Genomic DNA, 17,288 nt, shown 5'->3' with positions numbered 1-17,288 from the left:
GATGGAGGACTATCATAGAAAAAAGCAGTTTGATGAGACTTGTGAGTAATCATCGATAATTACCTGAAGATGGGCTTTCAATACAGCACAGGGGCCAAGGGGCTACTGTGGTCCTCAGTGTATAATGAGGAAAGTAACCAAAGAGAAAGATGTTATTTTCACTCTACGTTTTTAATTGGCGTGACCACTGCTGGAGTAACTGTTACCAGTTAAAATGCCATAATTGAAAAGAAAATAAGTAATTGGACAGGGTTCAGATAAGAGCCATAAAAATTAAACCAGAAAATATACTTCATAATGAAAAATCAACTCTTGGAAACTCAACTCTTACAGCTTATGAACAAGGACATCTGCTGAACAAGTAAACCTTCAATCACAATCCATAAGCAGTTACATGGGGAATAAAACTGATAAGTGCTTCATCCTAGCAGATACAAGAATACCAAAATTCAATGTCTGAAATGAAGATAGACAAATTCAAAACAGAAATAAGGCTCACATTTTAACAGGAAGGATCATTAAGTTACTCCATTGAAAAGAAATTTTGAAGTCACGATTAGGTGCTGGACTTACAGGAATCAGTACAGGGAAGTCCACAGCTGTGTTAAACAGCAAATGTAATCATACAGTGTAGTGTTGCTTCTAGTCATGCATTTTATGGATCTGGCTGACATTGCTTAGCACTGACACTGTACTTACCCGGTAGCTCTCAGGTAGACTTCGAGTGTAATTACCTAGCTTTAGCTTAGGAAAGCTGCAATTAGATAACAAAGTCTGGTCATGTAAAAAGAGAGTATTTATACATTACTTTCCTGATCTAGCTGCTTAAGAAATGCATGCTGGAGCATCACCACTTTTCCCTACTTTTAAGTACGGTAGGCACCAAGAGCTACATGAACACAAAACCAGAAATTATTTCACAAGAAGGCTGAAGGACTCCATCCAGAAAGTGCCTATTGGGTTGAACAGCTTCTGTTGAGCTAAAACCAGAAGTCAGAATTGTCTTCTTTTCATTTTAGCATCACAGTCTACAAAATGCAAGGGGCTAAAGGGTGTTAGTGAATAAGACAATAAGAGTGACTCATGTTTCTATTTTTGGCAGAGCTTAAGGAGGTGCTGTCTTTAAGCAAACATTGGCTATTTCTTTGCTAATTCATTTAAGCTCCTTGTGTGCCAGGGGAGCCTGCAGAGGCAGATGGCTAGAGAAAAAGCCATTTCAGTTCCATTCTCTATTTAATCCAATGAGGAAGAAAGGCAGATTGGATAAGATTCACTGAGCTCTGAGGAAGCCAGTGTTTTGCTGACTAACTTTAAGTTCTACCCTTCACTTTTTCTTCTGTGGCTTCATAAAGCCTAAACAACAAATCCACAGGTGATAACATCTCCACTTTAGTTATATGAAAACACAAAAGGTAAAGGAGTCCTGCTTCTAGTAAATTATGGAGGAAGGATAGATTTTTGCCTCAAGATACCAAGCCACTCAATGCAATCCATTGCACTTTCAAGAATTAAATAGGCCACTATGCAAAAGTTCTGTCTAGTTATCCAGGTAACGAGGGCATCCACAAGGTTTGTGGAGTATTATCAGAGTAAGAAAGGAATAGCAAATGCCTGTAGGCCAACTGGCAAATCTTGAGAATAAAGCAAGCCAGAGGTACGCTCCAGGCAACCATCACTTCATTGGTTAGGATTTAACTCTGAGAACAGTTCAAGCCTCACAGACTAGTCTCCTCAGTCTAGCCTTTGATTGCAAAAGGATGCAAACATGTTAAATAGAGTAATAGACCAGCCCTTAGGCCATGCCTCAGAAAAGTCCATTGAGAAATCACATGCCATTATTCTGTCATTGTACAGAGTAATCATGAAGATTCAAGTGCTGGAGCTACTACAGATTCCAATTTTGTTAGGACGCTTCCTGTAATTTTAAGTTTGTATATTTGTAATAGGCTTCTAATGCACCCTGAAACAACCTCCTAGGTTAAACACAATCACATGAGAAAACCGAAGCCTCACATACTGCAAACCTTGGCATGAAAGGTAGGAAGAATAGTGCTGAGACCTATTTGCTTCAACTAAAACCACACGTGCCAGCCAACAAGCAATGGAGAGTTATGGAACTTGGTGAGTACCTTCCATTTTTAAAGACAAAAATCTGTATGATAAGGGGATGCATGTATGTGTACATATATGGGTTTCTTAATAGAGAAGCAGAAGAGTAATAGCTTAACTTGCAGTAGCAAGCTAATTCAGGAGGACAGTGTAGGAGAACATGACTTGGAAAGATTAATGAGAAGCCATAAATTCAAACCAAAAAGTACTCCTTGTGCACAGAGTTTATTTAGCTTAGTATAGCTTAGGCCATCCAAGATGACTAAGCAAGCTCTGCTACAAAAAGGATGGATTTGAGCAAAATGTCATCTACTGCTGTATGCTTGCCTTGAAACAAGAATGAATGATTTACACAGATAAATGCTGCAAGTGCAGCTGGCTTAAGTGGAGCAGCTCCAGGAGGAAGCAGAGCACTTTAGCCACAAAGGAATTAAAGTGTCCAGAATCCTTTTCACAAAAACACTGCCTAGTTTCATTCATTCACTGGTAAAAGAAGTAGATGTAGCGAGCTTTTCTCTAATGGCAAGAGTTAGTCTCCCTGTTTTCTAGATTTGGAATACGTGGACAACAGACCACCAAAGCGCAAGTCTTTCTGTGCTTAATGTATAGATTTTGGCAACAGCAGCCTTCATGTGTTTTTGAAATTTCTAAACTGCTCCCATGACCTCTTCATTACATGTGGTGTAGGACCACGGAACCATATTTTCAGAAATAATTACTCTGCAATCTAGTCTTTGACACAGTTCCTGTCATTGTTGTGAATCCTCCTGAACTCCAAGGGACACAAAGAGACACACAGCTACTGATGCACAGAACAGAAGAGAGGCCAAGGGCAGGCAGCAGACAATTCCAGACACTTAAACATTTATTTGGCACTTCAATATGTATTTCTTAAACATAAAAACCAACATTCAACAGCTGCCAGCACAGAAAAGAAAGGCAACACAAGTGTGCATATATGCATACACTCCAGTAGCACGGCACAAAGGTGAAGGCCATGCCAAAGCCAGGACATCCTGCAGAATTCTCTGCTAGCTCAGCCTGCTCTGAGACCAGGCCCTTGCTAGGTCTTCACATCCAGGAGGAAAGGACGGGAATCCCACAGCCAAAACATGAAATTCCAGTCCTGGAATGAATCCTGATGATCTCCTGGTAGAGATGGTGACTTCCGAGTTTGTCCTTAGCATCGAAGTAAAGCTCTCTCCAGGTGTCTCCAGTTGCAAAGCTGAACTTCAGCAAGTTCTCCCTGATCATATACTTCACCTGAGTTAAGGGCATGAGAACAACTCCTTTCTGAGAGGATATTTACTAGGGGCTTGATATATTAATTTCTTTTCCTTCTGATTTCTCCATCTGCAATTCTCACAGCCGGGACAAACCTCATGTGGGACATTCTCTGTGAAAGTCATAGCAGGACGTGCTCCTTGGGCACCACCCTGCTTCCTAACACACACTGAGTCAGACATGCCACCCAGTGGCAAGTGCCTTGTCAATGCAATTATTAAAAATCTGAAACCATCGAAGCAGCTGAAACCAAATAAATAACTTCAACTTTCTATTCCGTTTTCCTGCTGGATTTCAGTAACCTATCACTTGAGTTTGTGTGTGTATTCATACATACTGATCTGTATGCATACATGTATTTAGACTCACACAGATAGATCTATGAGTATAATACTATATGGAGAACTTGTAATGTGTATGTGCATTAAATTTTACAAATTAGACATACACACTCAGTTTTATTGTTTGCTTACGCTTAAAATGGCATGTTCGAATCTCTGTTTACACAGAAATTCTCTTTATACCCCATCCCTCAGTTATTTCAGTTCCCCAGATCTCTGTGATTACTTCTTATGGCCTAGCTGGTTTTAGAACTTTTTCCACTTCATGGAGTCTTCTGAAGAGAGAAGCCTTCTGAAACAAAGAAATAGGCTCTTGCCCATGGGGAGGAGGTGGACCTGAGCGGCATTCACACTTTGCGATACACTTGACTTTTGCAGGGCAATAAAAAACTGGAGGTGCTTTCTCAAATTGAAACTTCCCTTTTTCAGCTGCAAGTTGAAGTACGTCCTGAAGTGCCTCACAGGCCTGGCTATGCATCCATTCAGGGCTGTGTTAGCTGGTAGAGATCAGGCACCTATGGAGATACAGACAACAATTTGGGAAGTTATGAGAAGCAATACAATACCCATCCTGAGGTACAGCTCTCTATTTTACAGTTAATCATCCCATCATCACTAAATAAAGGGGAGTGGGGAAAATGCTGATGGTGTTGCTAGGACAGTTAAAGGAGTGCCTTACCACTCCACAAACTCAGCTTTGGGATGTGATGAGCAAACAACAATACAAAATACAAAAGAGAAAAAACACCTATGTTGCTCAGATAGGAAGAAAGTAAGTATTTAAAGCCAGGGAACCAATTTCAAAGGACAGGGATGGTAGTGCTCCTGGCTTTCCTCTCCTCTAATCATTTAGGACTATTCATTCAAAATGGGTACATGAACCCGTCCAGGCAACTAGAGTTGCTCTACCTCAGAGTTTCTGTTTCAGGGTCTTTACACCAAAGGGGATAGAATAATCTCCATGCAGTGTAAAAAAACCCAACCAAACCCCAAACAAACAAAAAAGAACAACTCTGAGGAGACACTAACTAGAGCAAACAAGCAATACTTCAAGGACCCTGCTCTGACATTCTAGTTTGCTTACTTTCAGTGAGAGCAGAATGAACTATCAGACCTCTGTAAGACAGAACAGCTGCAAAACACAGGCACAAATGAGCAGCACATCAGCACATACAGACTGACAGCAGGGTTTAATACACATAGAATACAAGCTTATTTCCAGGAGAAAAAGCATGTAACACTGCCATGCTGTGGCATTTGAGACTTTAGGAGGAAGAACAGAAGCAAATTAGTGGGATACATCACAATCTTCACTTTAGGCTTCCGTTTGAAGATTTGGTTAGATTATTTTATTATTCTAAGAAGTCGCTCATTTAATTACAGATATAATTTCTCTGTTTTCTGAGTACTACTCCCAGCCCACCTGTCTTCCCTCCATGTTCTTGGTTCAAGGCACATAATGTTATAGTGCCAAAATCATTTTGACAACTTGAAGGGAAAGAGCCAAACCAAGACCTTGAAACTTTCACTGCTGCTAAACAGTGTATTGCCAGAAAGGCCTGGAAATGGGTGTGTAGTGAAGCCAAAAAGGGCCATCCATGATTTGGGTACTTTCAGCAATAATTTTCTTCCTTTGTCTTACAAACCAAATACAGCATTTTTTTTCCCAGCCACTTAAGTATTTGTTCCTAGAACAGCTACAAAAATGAATTTATTTCCAAGGTGAGTGTTCCAAAAAGATGAAACCTGCTACAGGATCATAAGATAATTCAGGTTGGAAGGGACCTCAGGAAGCCACCTGGTCCAACTTCCTGCTCAAAGCAGGGTCAGCTATGAGGTCAGACCAGGTTACTCAGGTCTTATCCTGGCTGGTCTTGAAAACCTCCAAGGATGGAGGCTATATAATTTCCATTTCCACCACCTGTGAGGAGACAGTTACACAACAGTGGATTGTAAGCTTTTGCATTTTACTGCAGAGAAATAACATTAATTAGGATGTAAAGTATCATGGAAGACTGTCTGAAACAAGGGTTAATCAATTTGTAGGTTTCAATCAGTACTAACTTGGGGCAAGTTAACTCCTCTCTTCCTTATTCCATTTGTTTGGTGCTGGTCCAACCTCCCCCCAACACTCTTAGTCATAGAATTAGACATTTAATCTGTGTTAAAGATGCCTTTGGGAGGCTCTTACCTTCATTCAGATGAACTCTGATGACCTCATCAGGATTTTTTCTGCAAGTTCTTTGGTTGTTCCTGAACCAAAAATGACTTTTTGTCTGATTAGAAGAATGTAACGGTGAAATCAAACTTGGCAGCAGGAACTCAGGCAGCCACAGGCAAACATTAAAATGGCAGGATGTCATAGGAGATAAATTGGCTTCAAGATCGATTTATGAAGTAGAGTCTAATGACCCTCAAGAGATGGCTCAGATTTTGCCAAAAACCTTTGAGTAGCAAGCTATTTGGAAGGTACATTTTCCAATCGGAGCTTAAAAATCAGACAGGAAACTTCCGCGAGGGACTGTCAGATATTCAGCTGAGTGCACAGCTGCTCAGCATTAGCAAATATAAGGAATACTTTATAGACTGTGTTAAGGTATCATGCTACAAACTGTTTCCACCAGTGCTGAGCATGCATTAAAAGTCACCACAGGTACCAGAATCTACTGCTGATTCTGAGCAGTAGCACTTGTGAAAGCTGACTAAAAGCAACGATGAGAATATCCCCAGAACTTTCTGGGTGAAAGAAGCTGAGGTGCTGGGGAAGATAGTGACCTCAGGAACGCAAAAATAACTGGGAGTGTAGAACTGGCTCTGAGCAGGAGCTTTGGAGACTTCAAGAATTTGTTTTATAGGTCAGTACAGTTTTAAAAATTCAGTGCTTAGCTGTTGATCACTGGTTTGTTTAGACAATGACTTACATAGACTTCATTATCTTCTCCATACCACTCAGTACAGAAGTTTTGCACTCTCTGCATAGACACTGTGAGTCAAATTAGTTATACTTAAATTGACAGATGCAAAATTTGGTCTCGACACCTGTCTTTGAAAGAAAATAAATATTGCCCACTGCAGACAGCATATCCGGCTCCATGACCAACACAGTACTCAAAGCGAGCTATACAGATAGTCAACATGACGCAAAGACAGACATATATCTGTGATAGAGGTGGAGAGACAAATGCCAGAACTGACTTAATTAAATACGTATCTGAATACCTCTTTCTGGAACTATGTACGTACGGATTCTGGATATCTAATTTCAAAAGCAGTATGTGCAGCTCAGGCTTCTTATGCCAAAGAGCTGACAATGCAGCCGTGTTCCTTATACATGGAAGATAAATATCCCAGTTTGCAAATTAGCAGGTCATCTTCTATTCAGTTTAAGTATTATCAAATACATCTTTAGATTAAAAAAACCAAAAGAATATAGAGGGGAAACTACAAGCGTATGATTCCTGCCCTTATATATCGAACCCACTCTAAGCAAGAGAAATTTCATTAAGAACAAATTAGGAATGGAAACAGAGCCCAGAACGTAAGTGCTGTCTGGTAATCATTTTGTCTGAATACATACTCTGTAACAGCTTTTCTTTGCATTCACTGGGGATTCTGATAATGAAACTGGAGCTTAAACACATTCCTTTATTTTTCTGCAAGGAAGTATTTCTGTTCCTTCAATCCAGGAATTCTGATCCCTACACCTCCGCACAAAAGCCCTCCATCTTTTTACTCCCATCTACTGTACAGCTGCTGTGGAAACTCCTGAATGGAAAACAGTGAGCAAATATGTGCAACAAAGCTGGACTGTTACTCCACCTGAAAGAAATGACAGGATTGTGTTCCACTGTGGCTATGGGTTCCAGGGGCTATTCTACCAGTGGCCATGAATCTACTAGGAGAGAGATTAAATGGAAAAGTCTAGAAGAGCAAAATTAATTTGGCACACATTTTTGATAAGCAGTACCACTCTTTGTGTTATTTTGTTTCCCCTGTACAACTTTTCATCACTGCAGCTCTGCTGGCTCTCTTGCGTCAATGCAAAAAAAGAACAGAGTACTGTCATCTTAAGAAATTTTGGTTCTTCCTTCTAATACATCTTTTGTTTTCCATCTCTTCTTATGTAGTACTTCAATTGTAGTATGATTTTTTGGAATGAAAGGTGGGACATAAAAGGTCATGCACTAGCATAAAAGCCACATTGTAAGGCACCTGTACTGGTTCCAGATTCAATTGTAAAAGTCACTGTTCTTACCATGCTCCCACAGAGGGAAGCCCCACATATACAGCTTCCCAGGCTGGGGTATATGTCTGAACGGTTCACAATTACTGTCCCCCCTCCAACCACTGAGACTACAGCAATTGTTTTACAGGTGGGTCCACTGCATGACAAAGTCACTTCTGGGCTAAATGCTAACCCAGGCCACAGTCCAGACCATTTAACACAGCTAATCACATAATAGGTTTCAAATTAAGGACAGGAGATGCGAGGTGAGGAATCCTAGTACTTGCATTGATCACTCAGTCAACACGTATGAGACTTGCAGAACAAAGAAGTCCAGCTAGTCCTCATTTTAATTTGAACATATATAGTCCTTGATTCCTCTCAGGTTAAGTAGTTCTCTTCTGGATGTACCATTGAATATATGTAGTTAACCAATCTTTTCACAGATGGTTTAATACAGCTGCACAGAGAGATATGAAGGCAATAAAACACAGTGGGATACTGCATTGAGAACAAAGCTATAAGAGGATATTGGCAATTGTTATTACCTAATGTTTGCTGATTAAAACTTCATGGCCTAGTTGACAGAACTAGATCGTCAAAAAGAAAGAGAACAGAAACATCTTAGAATAAGAGACAACAAAATCTGTCAGAAGAGTTAAAAACAGACAACATGCACATCCAAGCCAATGAAGAGTTATTGACAAAGCACTGTTTGCATGCATGTTAGCAGTCACAGAGATCAAATCCTGGCCTTTGTAAGTAACCAACCTGTTGCTGCCCTTCACTTCATCCAGCTCCTTCTGCAGCCTGGCACTCTTCTCCTCTTCCTCCTGAAGCTTCCTCTTTACCACACGGAGCTCCTGCTGGGCTTCACACTTAATATCATTGGCTACAACCACTGCAGTCTGCAGATCAGCTTGAAAACGCCTCCACTCTTCTGTATCTTCCTACAAAGAGCAATTAGAACCCCAAACTGCTGTAAGAATGCACCTACTTGAGCTGAGCACTTAGTTATGGATCTCTCAGTGATGACAAGCAACCAGGATTTCACCACAATTTCAAGATGATGCCGAGGTCAAACTAAATACTTGCCTCTCTACACGGTACTGACAAGATTGCCAAAGAAGAAACTGATGCTAAGCTCTCCACTCCAATACAAAAAGTACAAAGTTCTTCCTACAGCTACTGATCATTCAGACTTATGATACTACTACAAGCACTGTTGCTGAAAAGAGCTCACTGCTACTGATGATTCACGAAGCAGGAACGGCTGTTCCAAAGTAGTAGTAGCTCATCGATACAAAAAGCAAAAGTAATTTGCAATGGATGTATTATATTTTTCCTTCACAGGCAAAGAAACAGCTAGGAATGAGTAAAGAGAATGAAAGGATGTAGAAAGAACTTTCTACAATTGTTCTAGAAAAATACAATGCTTCTCTCAAATCCAGTAAAAGCTCAGCTTAGCTTTGTCATGGAGTCTAAGCCTTACCTTCATTTGCTTAGTCAGAGCCTTCAGCTGCCTCTCTGTATCTTGTTTTTGTTCTTCCAGCTTCACCGCTTTACCTAGGAACAGTAAAAAAGGGAAAAGATTATTAAACACATAAGGGCAAGGGTGAAAGGTGAAAATGGGAGGGCACAGCAGCCTACTTGGTTTTCCTTCTAGTAATGCCACCGAACAGACTAAACTGAAATTAAGGTACTCTGTCAATGGATCAGGAATGGAATCAACAGTAGATTTGTTACTCAAACATCTCTGAAATGGGTCATTATTTTGATGCATTAAACCAGACTTTTAAATTTACAGAATCACATGTGCAGGATCACTTATTCAGTACACACACCCTGGAGCACTGGATGTAACACTGGTAAGCGACATGTGCCGCTCATTCCACCAGGTGGCAGCTCCCCTTCCACAACGCGACAGCAACCTCGACTGCACAGCTCTTACTAGTGCCTTTCCCTAAAAGCTCTTTAAAAGGCCAACAACCCCAGTTTCTAGAATGGGCAATACATCCTTCGCTGAAGAATGAGGCTTGGAGACTGTCTCTAATATTATTTCTATAGCACTAACTGTTAAAATAGTGACTTTTGTGCATGAACAGAAAGGACTGGCCAAAATTGGAATATTTCTGAAGTGAGGCTCTTGTCACACATATCAAGACATGCCTCCTCCTCCCTGTTGCAGCCATAACTGAGCCTGCAGAATAAGTCCCCTTAAATCCTTTTTTCAGCTCCACCTACTTTCTAGGTCACTGATGAGCTGGTTATTGTGAAGTTTTATAGCACGATGTTGTTCCACCTGGTCCTCCAACTCGAAAATGGTCTCTTTCAGGTTTTTTATATCTGCTTCATTCTCTGATGTTTTTTCCTGCAGCTTCTGGCTGGTTCTGCTCAGTTGCTCAGCCTGCCGGTCACACACCTCCTTCAGCTGACCACATTCATTCTCAGCCTGGAATGGAGGAAAGCAAGCTGCAAGTCTGTCTTTATTTCTTAACAGATACCGCTCATTAGAGATTTTACTGGGCATCTCATGGACTCTTAAGAATTGAACTGTGTTCTAAGCATGGTATAACCCGAGTTTCAATGCTAATGAGACAGTTTCAGGAAACACAGATGAGCTATTAATGCCAGTTTTCTTTCCTAGTCATGAAGATAATAAAACAAGATGCTAGAAAGGAAATTAAATTTTCTATAGGATGACCATAATCCCAAACCAATCTCTGCAGGTAATGAACAGAGAGGAATGATATTCCTGGAAAGCTCCACGTCTATTCATGTATTATGTTATGAGAGTGATATCGCTGCCTTAGGGCCAAGATGACGATCAGTTTGTCCACATTAACAATTTTACTGCTTTTACCATGTGCATTTTCAATGTATTGTGAAAACATACGTAGTAGAGCTAGCTACTGCAGATAAGTATATTTTCTGGATACAAGACATCTGGAATCACTGAAGGGGGAATCTGCTGCACTTCAGTTTGTTGGCTCAGGCCCACAGATCTATGCTTCCAGGTTTGGGGGAGACCTCTGAGTATCCACAAGTTATGGAAAAGCAAGGTGTAGGCTGCCAATTCAGTCAGTAGCACTGGCACAGCCTGACTGAAGGGCAGCCTTACAGAAGCCTGTGGTCTTGTCTGGGTGTCACAAATAGCCAATGATTCAAAACAGCTTAATTCAAGGGAAAGGAAGAGTAAAAAGGAGGAAATCTGTGGTTTCAAAACCAAGCAATAAAAGTTTGGTACAGAGTCTGAGCACTCAGCAGTTTTTCATTTATTCTTCATAAACTGCAGCTCTAACGAGCACTTGGGAGCTTCCTCTACTAACTCCATTTGCTGTGGTCACCCATTGAAGCTGAAAGCACATCTGGATTTTCTAAATCACTCAAATCGTGGAGGTGCTTTTTGGCAACGCTCTCTTCCTCTGCAACTAGCCAATTTTGCCATTCTTCTCATGATCCCTTCCCATACAGGAAAGGCTGCACACACTGACTATCGCTGTTTCTGCAGTGGTGGGACATAATCCCTGGCTTGTGCTTTATTAACACTTGTTCCATGACACCTCACATTGCAGCTCTCTTCTGAACATCCAGGATCACACAGAAAATAGAAACAGTAATTGACTTAAGCTTGCTTGGAGGCTACCAAACAAGGCAGAGAAAAATTTTTCTAAAAGGTATCAATTTTTTTGCCATTACTTTACCTATCCCAAAACAGAATATTTCTCAGTTTTGTAAAAATATTTTAGTTTTATGAAAAGAATCTCATCTGGAGCTTGACCATGCATAATTAGTCATGTTGCTGTAAATATCAGCTTCTCTGAGCATTAGCGCATGTCCTTGTGTTCTCATGACCAACGACACCTATAGTTCACTATTAATTAATCATGATTAATTATTCAAAATATAATATTCGCTGCCAATTACTCATGCCCTTCTCTATCTGGATTACCAAGTGATTTTCAGTAATATTTGTTCACATAATATCAAAGTAATTTTCTATTTACCTGTTCTCTTGCTCCAGTTTTGATAAACACAATTCTATTTACCAAAATAGTAAATACTGCAGAAGATATTAGGGGAAAATAGTCTTGAATTTATAAACACAGCTATGCTAACAGTTATTCATGGGAAAATATGTATATAGCAGCAGAAACAGACACAATATCACATGACCCCAGCTTCCATTCAAAACTAATTAATGCAATTTAAATCTTGGAAACTTATAATCAATGGTTCAATAACAATCTAAAGACCAACAATTATCTATTTATGGAAGGACAGATAAACAACTGTTGTATTTTACAGCTGTTACTATTTTACCTTTGACAGCAGACCCTGAATGTGCTTCAGTTCACTGTTTGCCTTCAGCAGCTCTTGTTTAAGCTCAGTGCAAGATGCTTCTAGCTGATCCTTTTCTGCATGGGCTACTTTCAGCATCTCTTGCACCTCAGAGCTGTCAGTAGTACATCCCATCGCATTGATTTCTGCGGCCTTTTGTTTCTCACTCTCTAACTGAGTTTTGAGAGAGCCATTCTCAATTTTTAGACCTTCTAGGGCAATTTTACAGTCCTCCAGAGTTTTTGTCACTGTGCTGTTGCTCTGCTGTTCCACTTCCAGAAGTTTAAGCAGCTTCTCATTTTCTTCTTTCAGGCTTTTAATCACTTGCTGGGCATCTTGATGCTCCCTTTCTAAGCTTCGTAGGCTGCTGGTTAACTGCTGCTGAATGTTGAGCAATTTTTCTCTTTCAAATTGTGCTTTGTCAAGAACTTCTGCACATTTCTGCTCCAGTTCAAGGACCTTCCCCTCCTGAGCTCTGCCTTCTTCATTCTTGGATCGCTCTTGGAGGAGAGTCATTAGCTTTTCATTTTCTTGGCTTAGCTGTTCTGCTCTCTCTCTATGTTGGCGAAAGGAAGTCTCCAGGAGAGCTTTCTCTTCCACTAGCTTCTCATTTTCTGCTGTCAGCTCCTGCACCATTTGCTGTTGATCCGACAGCTCCTGCAAAGTGGCTTGCAATTCTTCTGCTGTGCTATGGTGATTCTCCTCCATTTTTTGTATTCTCTCTGTAAGAGATGCAACAGAAAGGTCACTAATATTGTTCGGAGAACTTCCTGTAGTGGAGCATTTGGAACCTTTGAAGTGGTTGCTGTTGGAGGACGTTGGCCTGGAAGGTACATCTGCTATATGTTCAAAATCAGATGCATCAGGTGACAAGGAAGCTTTAGTTACATCACTGCTGGAGGAACCTGAATTGCGCAGTGCACCCCCATTCACATGCTGCCTGTGCTCATCCATTTCACCTCTCAAGACATTTTTTGATGGGCTTCCAAAACTGGATTCTTGGGTAGTTGGGGTTGGGAGGCTGCTGTCACCTCCACTGCTTGTCGTTGTGTCTGACAGAGGAGAGTTCTCTAGATAAAGCAATTTCTCTTTCAAAACACGATTTTCTTCTCCCAGGCTAGCAAGCTCTTTTTGAAAAGTCCTGTTTTTTTCCTGAAGGGTCCGTATTAATGGATCTATGTCAACAGGTGATACTGTTTCTAAATTTTGGTTGGAAGCACCCATTCCTTCAGTGTTAAGTGACCCTTTCTCTTTGCATTTCTTCAATTCACAACGGAGTTTGGTAATTTCAGAATCTTTTGTCTTTGCTTCTGCCAGGAGTTCTTTAACCTGAGATTCCAGAACAGCCTTGTCACCAGTTTCATTCTCTTGCTTGGACTTGCTAGTGGGGCGCACGTGTTTGGTAGGAGTCACTGTACCAGAAGAGGTGGCGCTGGGTTGTGCCTTCCTAGCATTGGCTTGGCCACGCAATACAGCTCTCTCTCTGGATACAGATGATGATATTTCCCGGGGTGCTGGAATCCCTGTGCGCTTTGCAGCTGAAACTGTTCCTTGAAGAGAAAGAGATGTGGCAAATCGAGTTAGTTCATAAAGAAAACAAGTCACACGACAACGCTAGAGCCTAGAGCAGTCTTGGTAAAAAAAACGCTGAGTGTTTGAATAGGTTCAGTCATGACTGAGTGTGTGGATTCATGTTTCAAAGGCTTGTATTATTTTGCATTTCTTCCTCTCCCACCCCCTGCAAAGGAACACAGTCTGCTGAACTTTTTCCCAGTGTAATAATATGTAGATGCCGCAATACATGAACTGCTACCCTCAATACCAGGATATTAATTACCTGAAAATAAAAATTCTTTACACTACTTTGTGAAATGCTGAATTTAAACCTATTCATTTCAGGGGAAAAGTTCAGTAACTTAAGAAAAGATACCCTCTTTGAAAAAAACGTATTTTTATCACACATGAGTATTTTATCACACGTAAACTAATGTATTTGCATTATCCTCAGTTTATGCAGATCACCATAAAAAAGGCCTGAAACATTTATGCTGACTGCAGGTTCAGTGAAATACAAAACTCTCTTGGCACTTCTAACACTAAGACAATTGTGTTGCTGCAGCTTCTAGCAGAGACGGACAAGAGATTTTTCGTGTTATAAATTCCCATCCTCTTAGGGAGGAAGAACAAAAGGAAGTTAGAAAGTTGATGCTGTTCTGTTTGGTGGTTGGTTCCTCCCCCCCCCCCCAACCAATTTAATGCAAAGCATTATGCGATTACAAGGGAAATGAAGTTTCTGAGCTGCTGATCTTCACCTTCCAAAGCTCTCTCTCGGAACATGGGACCACGGGTACTGAACAAACAATAAGAGCCATCCTAACCATGAAACTATTAACAAGCTGGTTAAAGAAAAGAAGCTGGTTCAAAGGGGAGTTATTCTAACACTATGAATTTAAGAAATTCCTGTTATCAAGACCTGACTCAAAAGGAAAAGCCCTAAAGTACAGAGCCATAAAGTTTTGCAATATGGTACAATGAAGAGATATTGTCTGATGCAGCCACATAAACAGGATGCAAGGGCCAGTTATACACACAGAAAGGGCTAGTGAGGCAGTGTTTGCAATAAAAACAAGTTCCAGAAGCACTCTGGGGGGAAAATCCTAGAATCAATTACATCTCCCCACGTCTGGGAGGCTCCCTTTGCTGATACACATGTGCAGCATTCACAGAAAATCAAAGGGCAGTTAAGACCAAAGGGGGAGCAGACTCCCTGCTGCACAACTGCGTGGCTACTGCCTTACACTCCAAGCAACTTCATAACTCTCCCAAAGCATTTTTCACACATTGAGGAAATCTCTCTCAGTAATGCAGGGCAGTGAAGGGTTAATATTAACACCACCCAGTTTGCTCAGCATCTCTTTTGAAGAATGCACTAGGTTTATAAACCCCACACAAGCAGGAGCCCCTCCTCCGCTCTCCCAAACAAACACACTCTGCAGCAGGCACAATAAACACCCGGAGACAAAGAGCAGCTGAAGAAAAGACCCCTGAACACAGAGGCCTGTGCTGGGAGGAGAGCACAGAAAGGGCTCTGTGATGGCAGGGCCACGATAAGGCCAGAGACAAAGGCTCCAGTGTTCACGGGAAGAGATAGCCGGGACAGCCTGGCCGGACAGCGAGCAGCCCACACAGCTTCATTTAGTCATCTACAGCTGGAGGCACCAACAGATCAAGGCAGCTCCAGGCTCCCCAGTGAAAAGTGCAACGCAAGCGGAGGGGGGAGATTTTCCACTGCAACTCAAATGGCTGCTGGTGCAACTCCAGACCCGAGAACTCATTTGAGTTGTCAGAGCTGAAGGCCCCTGGCTCACTGCTCAGCCCGTTTCTTAAACCTGAGGGCTCCCAACTGCCAAGGTCGGGCACCTGTAAACCGCATTCACACCAAGCTCAGCAGACAAGAAAAGCTTTTAGTGTCAATGCAGCTAGCACCATGAGATGAAAGACAACAGGGAAACTGAATGCACTGTGATGTGATGCATTGCTTCCAGCAGAGAAATACCAGCTCAGCACAGCTCCTTCTTGCTCAGCGGCAGAGGTTCACATGGGGATTCCCAGGTGTCCAGGCAAAGGAGAACAAGGCCTTGTTTGGTTGTCTCTTGAATATACGGTAGGACAAGTGCCCAGAGTAGATAAGCAGTACTCACGCAAGCTATAATCACGCTATGGATTTAAGATGCAAAATACGTATTACAAAAGGCCACAGATTTTCTTCGATGGAGCCCGAGGGGTGGATTTAAAGCCTTCTGTTATTTCCTGGACTTTTATTCAATCTGAAGGGGTTTTCTACTATTACAACAAAATTTTATGACAAAGCAAGTGCCCCAAATAACTCATCTTTTTCTTGCAATGCCCAAACTAGTGCAATGACATGCCTGTCATCTGGTCAGCACATGACTGGGTAGTCTTAGTGGGCAGTGCTGACTGGGCAGTGTTACATACCTCACAAGAAATAATGATGCTGCTACACACTGGCAAAAATTGCACGGCACTGAGAAAACCACCTTTTCCTAAGAGAAATGTAGCACTTCTGGTAGCAATGCCAGTGTGCTTCTAATTGCCACCAGATGACAATTGCAACATGATTCTGAGCAATGGAAGACATATACATAAAGATAACAATTAAGCATATTTAACTGGGATTATCTGTACTTCACCAGCTTGCCAACCAGTGCAGGCTCTGAGCTTACTCAGCCTGTCCCACATGTTTTGTAAGACTCCATGCTCTGCTGACTTGTTCTGTCATAAATCACAAAGCATTTGCTATCCATCAATAACCATTAACCTACCTGTTTTTTTCATAACATAGAAGTGTTTATGGATTTTCCTCTCTCTGCTCTCCAAAACAGTGCCATGCAATACTAAAAAGCCACAGAGAGCCCAGAAAAGAAACAGTTCTCAATGCATACGTACGTTGATTACAAAGCACCAAAGCAAGTATAAGTACTACTATAAAGTCTATTTTATGGGTGACTCCCCCTCTGAATGACCTTGAAACTGAGCAGTGTAGCAGTTATAAATGGAACCGCCAGCCCCACAGCCCGAGGCGCCCACAGTGCAGTAACTGCACTAGGGCTGTACAGTCACCCTGGTGACCTGATTAGCTCGGCACCCCACACCTGTTATGGGCTACGGGAGACCCCAGACAGACGCTTGCTTGGCAAGCTGCAGAACCCCATCTAGGGCAGATTTATGCTGCTGCTTAAAGTGGCTGGAATCACACACAACTTCACCTCCTAGAAAGTGCTGCTTGTTTTGAGCAGGGAAGAGAAAACACAATCAGCCCTGCATCTCAAAGCAGACATTGGAAAAAAAAAAGAAACCAAACCATTAAATACCTTTCTGTTTGGTCAAAATGGTGCTATGGCACCTCACTCCTGTCTTCACTGTTCATCCACCCTGCTCAACCTGTTAGCTTAATTATTCTTTTGCCA

The 17,288-nt window shown here is 41.5% G+C and overlaps 1 protein-coding gene across 2 annotated transcripts in view; it reads right to left on the bottom strand.

Moving 5' to 3' along the window:
- SPECC1 (sperm antigen with calponin homology and coiled-coil domains 1) overlaps positions 1-17,288 on the bottom strand; it is an 86,345-nt gene that overhangs the window by 26,324 nt on the left and 42,733 nt on the right. The window contains exons 4-8 of one of the 2 annotated variants that reach the window (XM_082328089.1): positions 12,283-13,850; positions 10,204-10,411; positions 9,452-9,525; positions 8,731-8,909; positions 2,903-4,249 (exon numbers count right to left, since the gene is read on the bottom strand). In XM_082328089.1, the coding sequence (XP_082184215.1) occupies positions 4,228-4,249; positions 8,731-8,909; positions 9,452-9,525; positions 10,204-10,411; positions 12,283-13,850 (2,051 nt within the window). In that variant the 3' untranslated portion in view covers positions 2,903-4,227. Of the gene's footprint in view, positions 1-2,902; positions 4,250-8,730; positions 8,910-9,451; positions 9,526-10,203; positions 10,412-12,282; positions 13,851-17,288 lie in introns of those variants that run through there. The other variant, XM_082328090.1, reaches the window with a different exon arrangement.

This window comes from Platalea leucorodia, assembly GCF_965183815.1.
Source record: "Platalea leucorodia genome assembly, chromosome: 16".
Taxonomy (NCBI): Eukaryota; Metazoa; Chordata; class Aves; order Pelecaniformes; family Threskiornithidae; genus Platalea; species Platalea leucorodia.
This window is presented reverse-complemented; position numbering and strand designations above follow the sequence as displayed.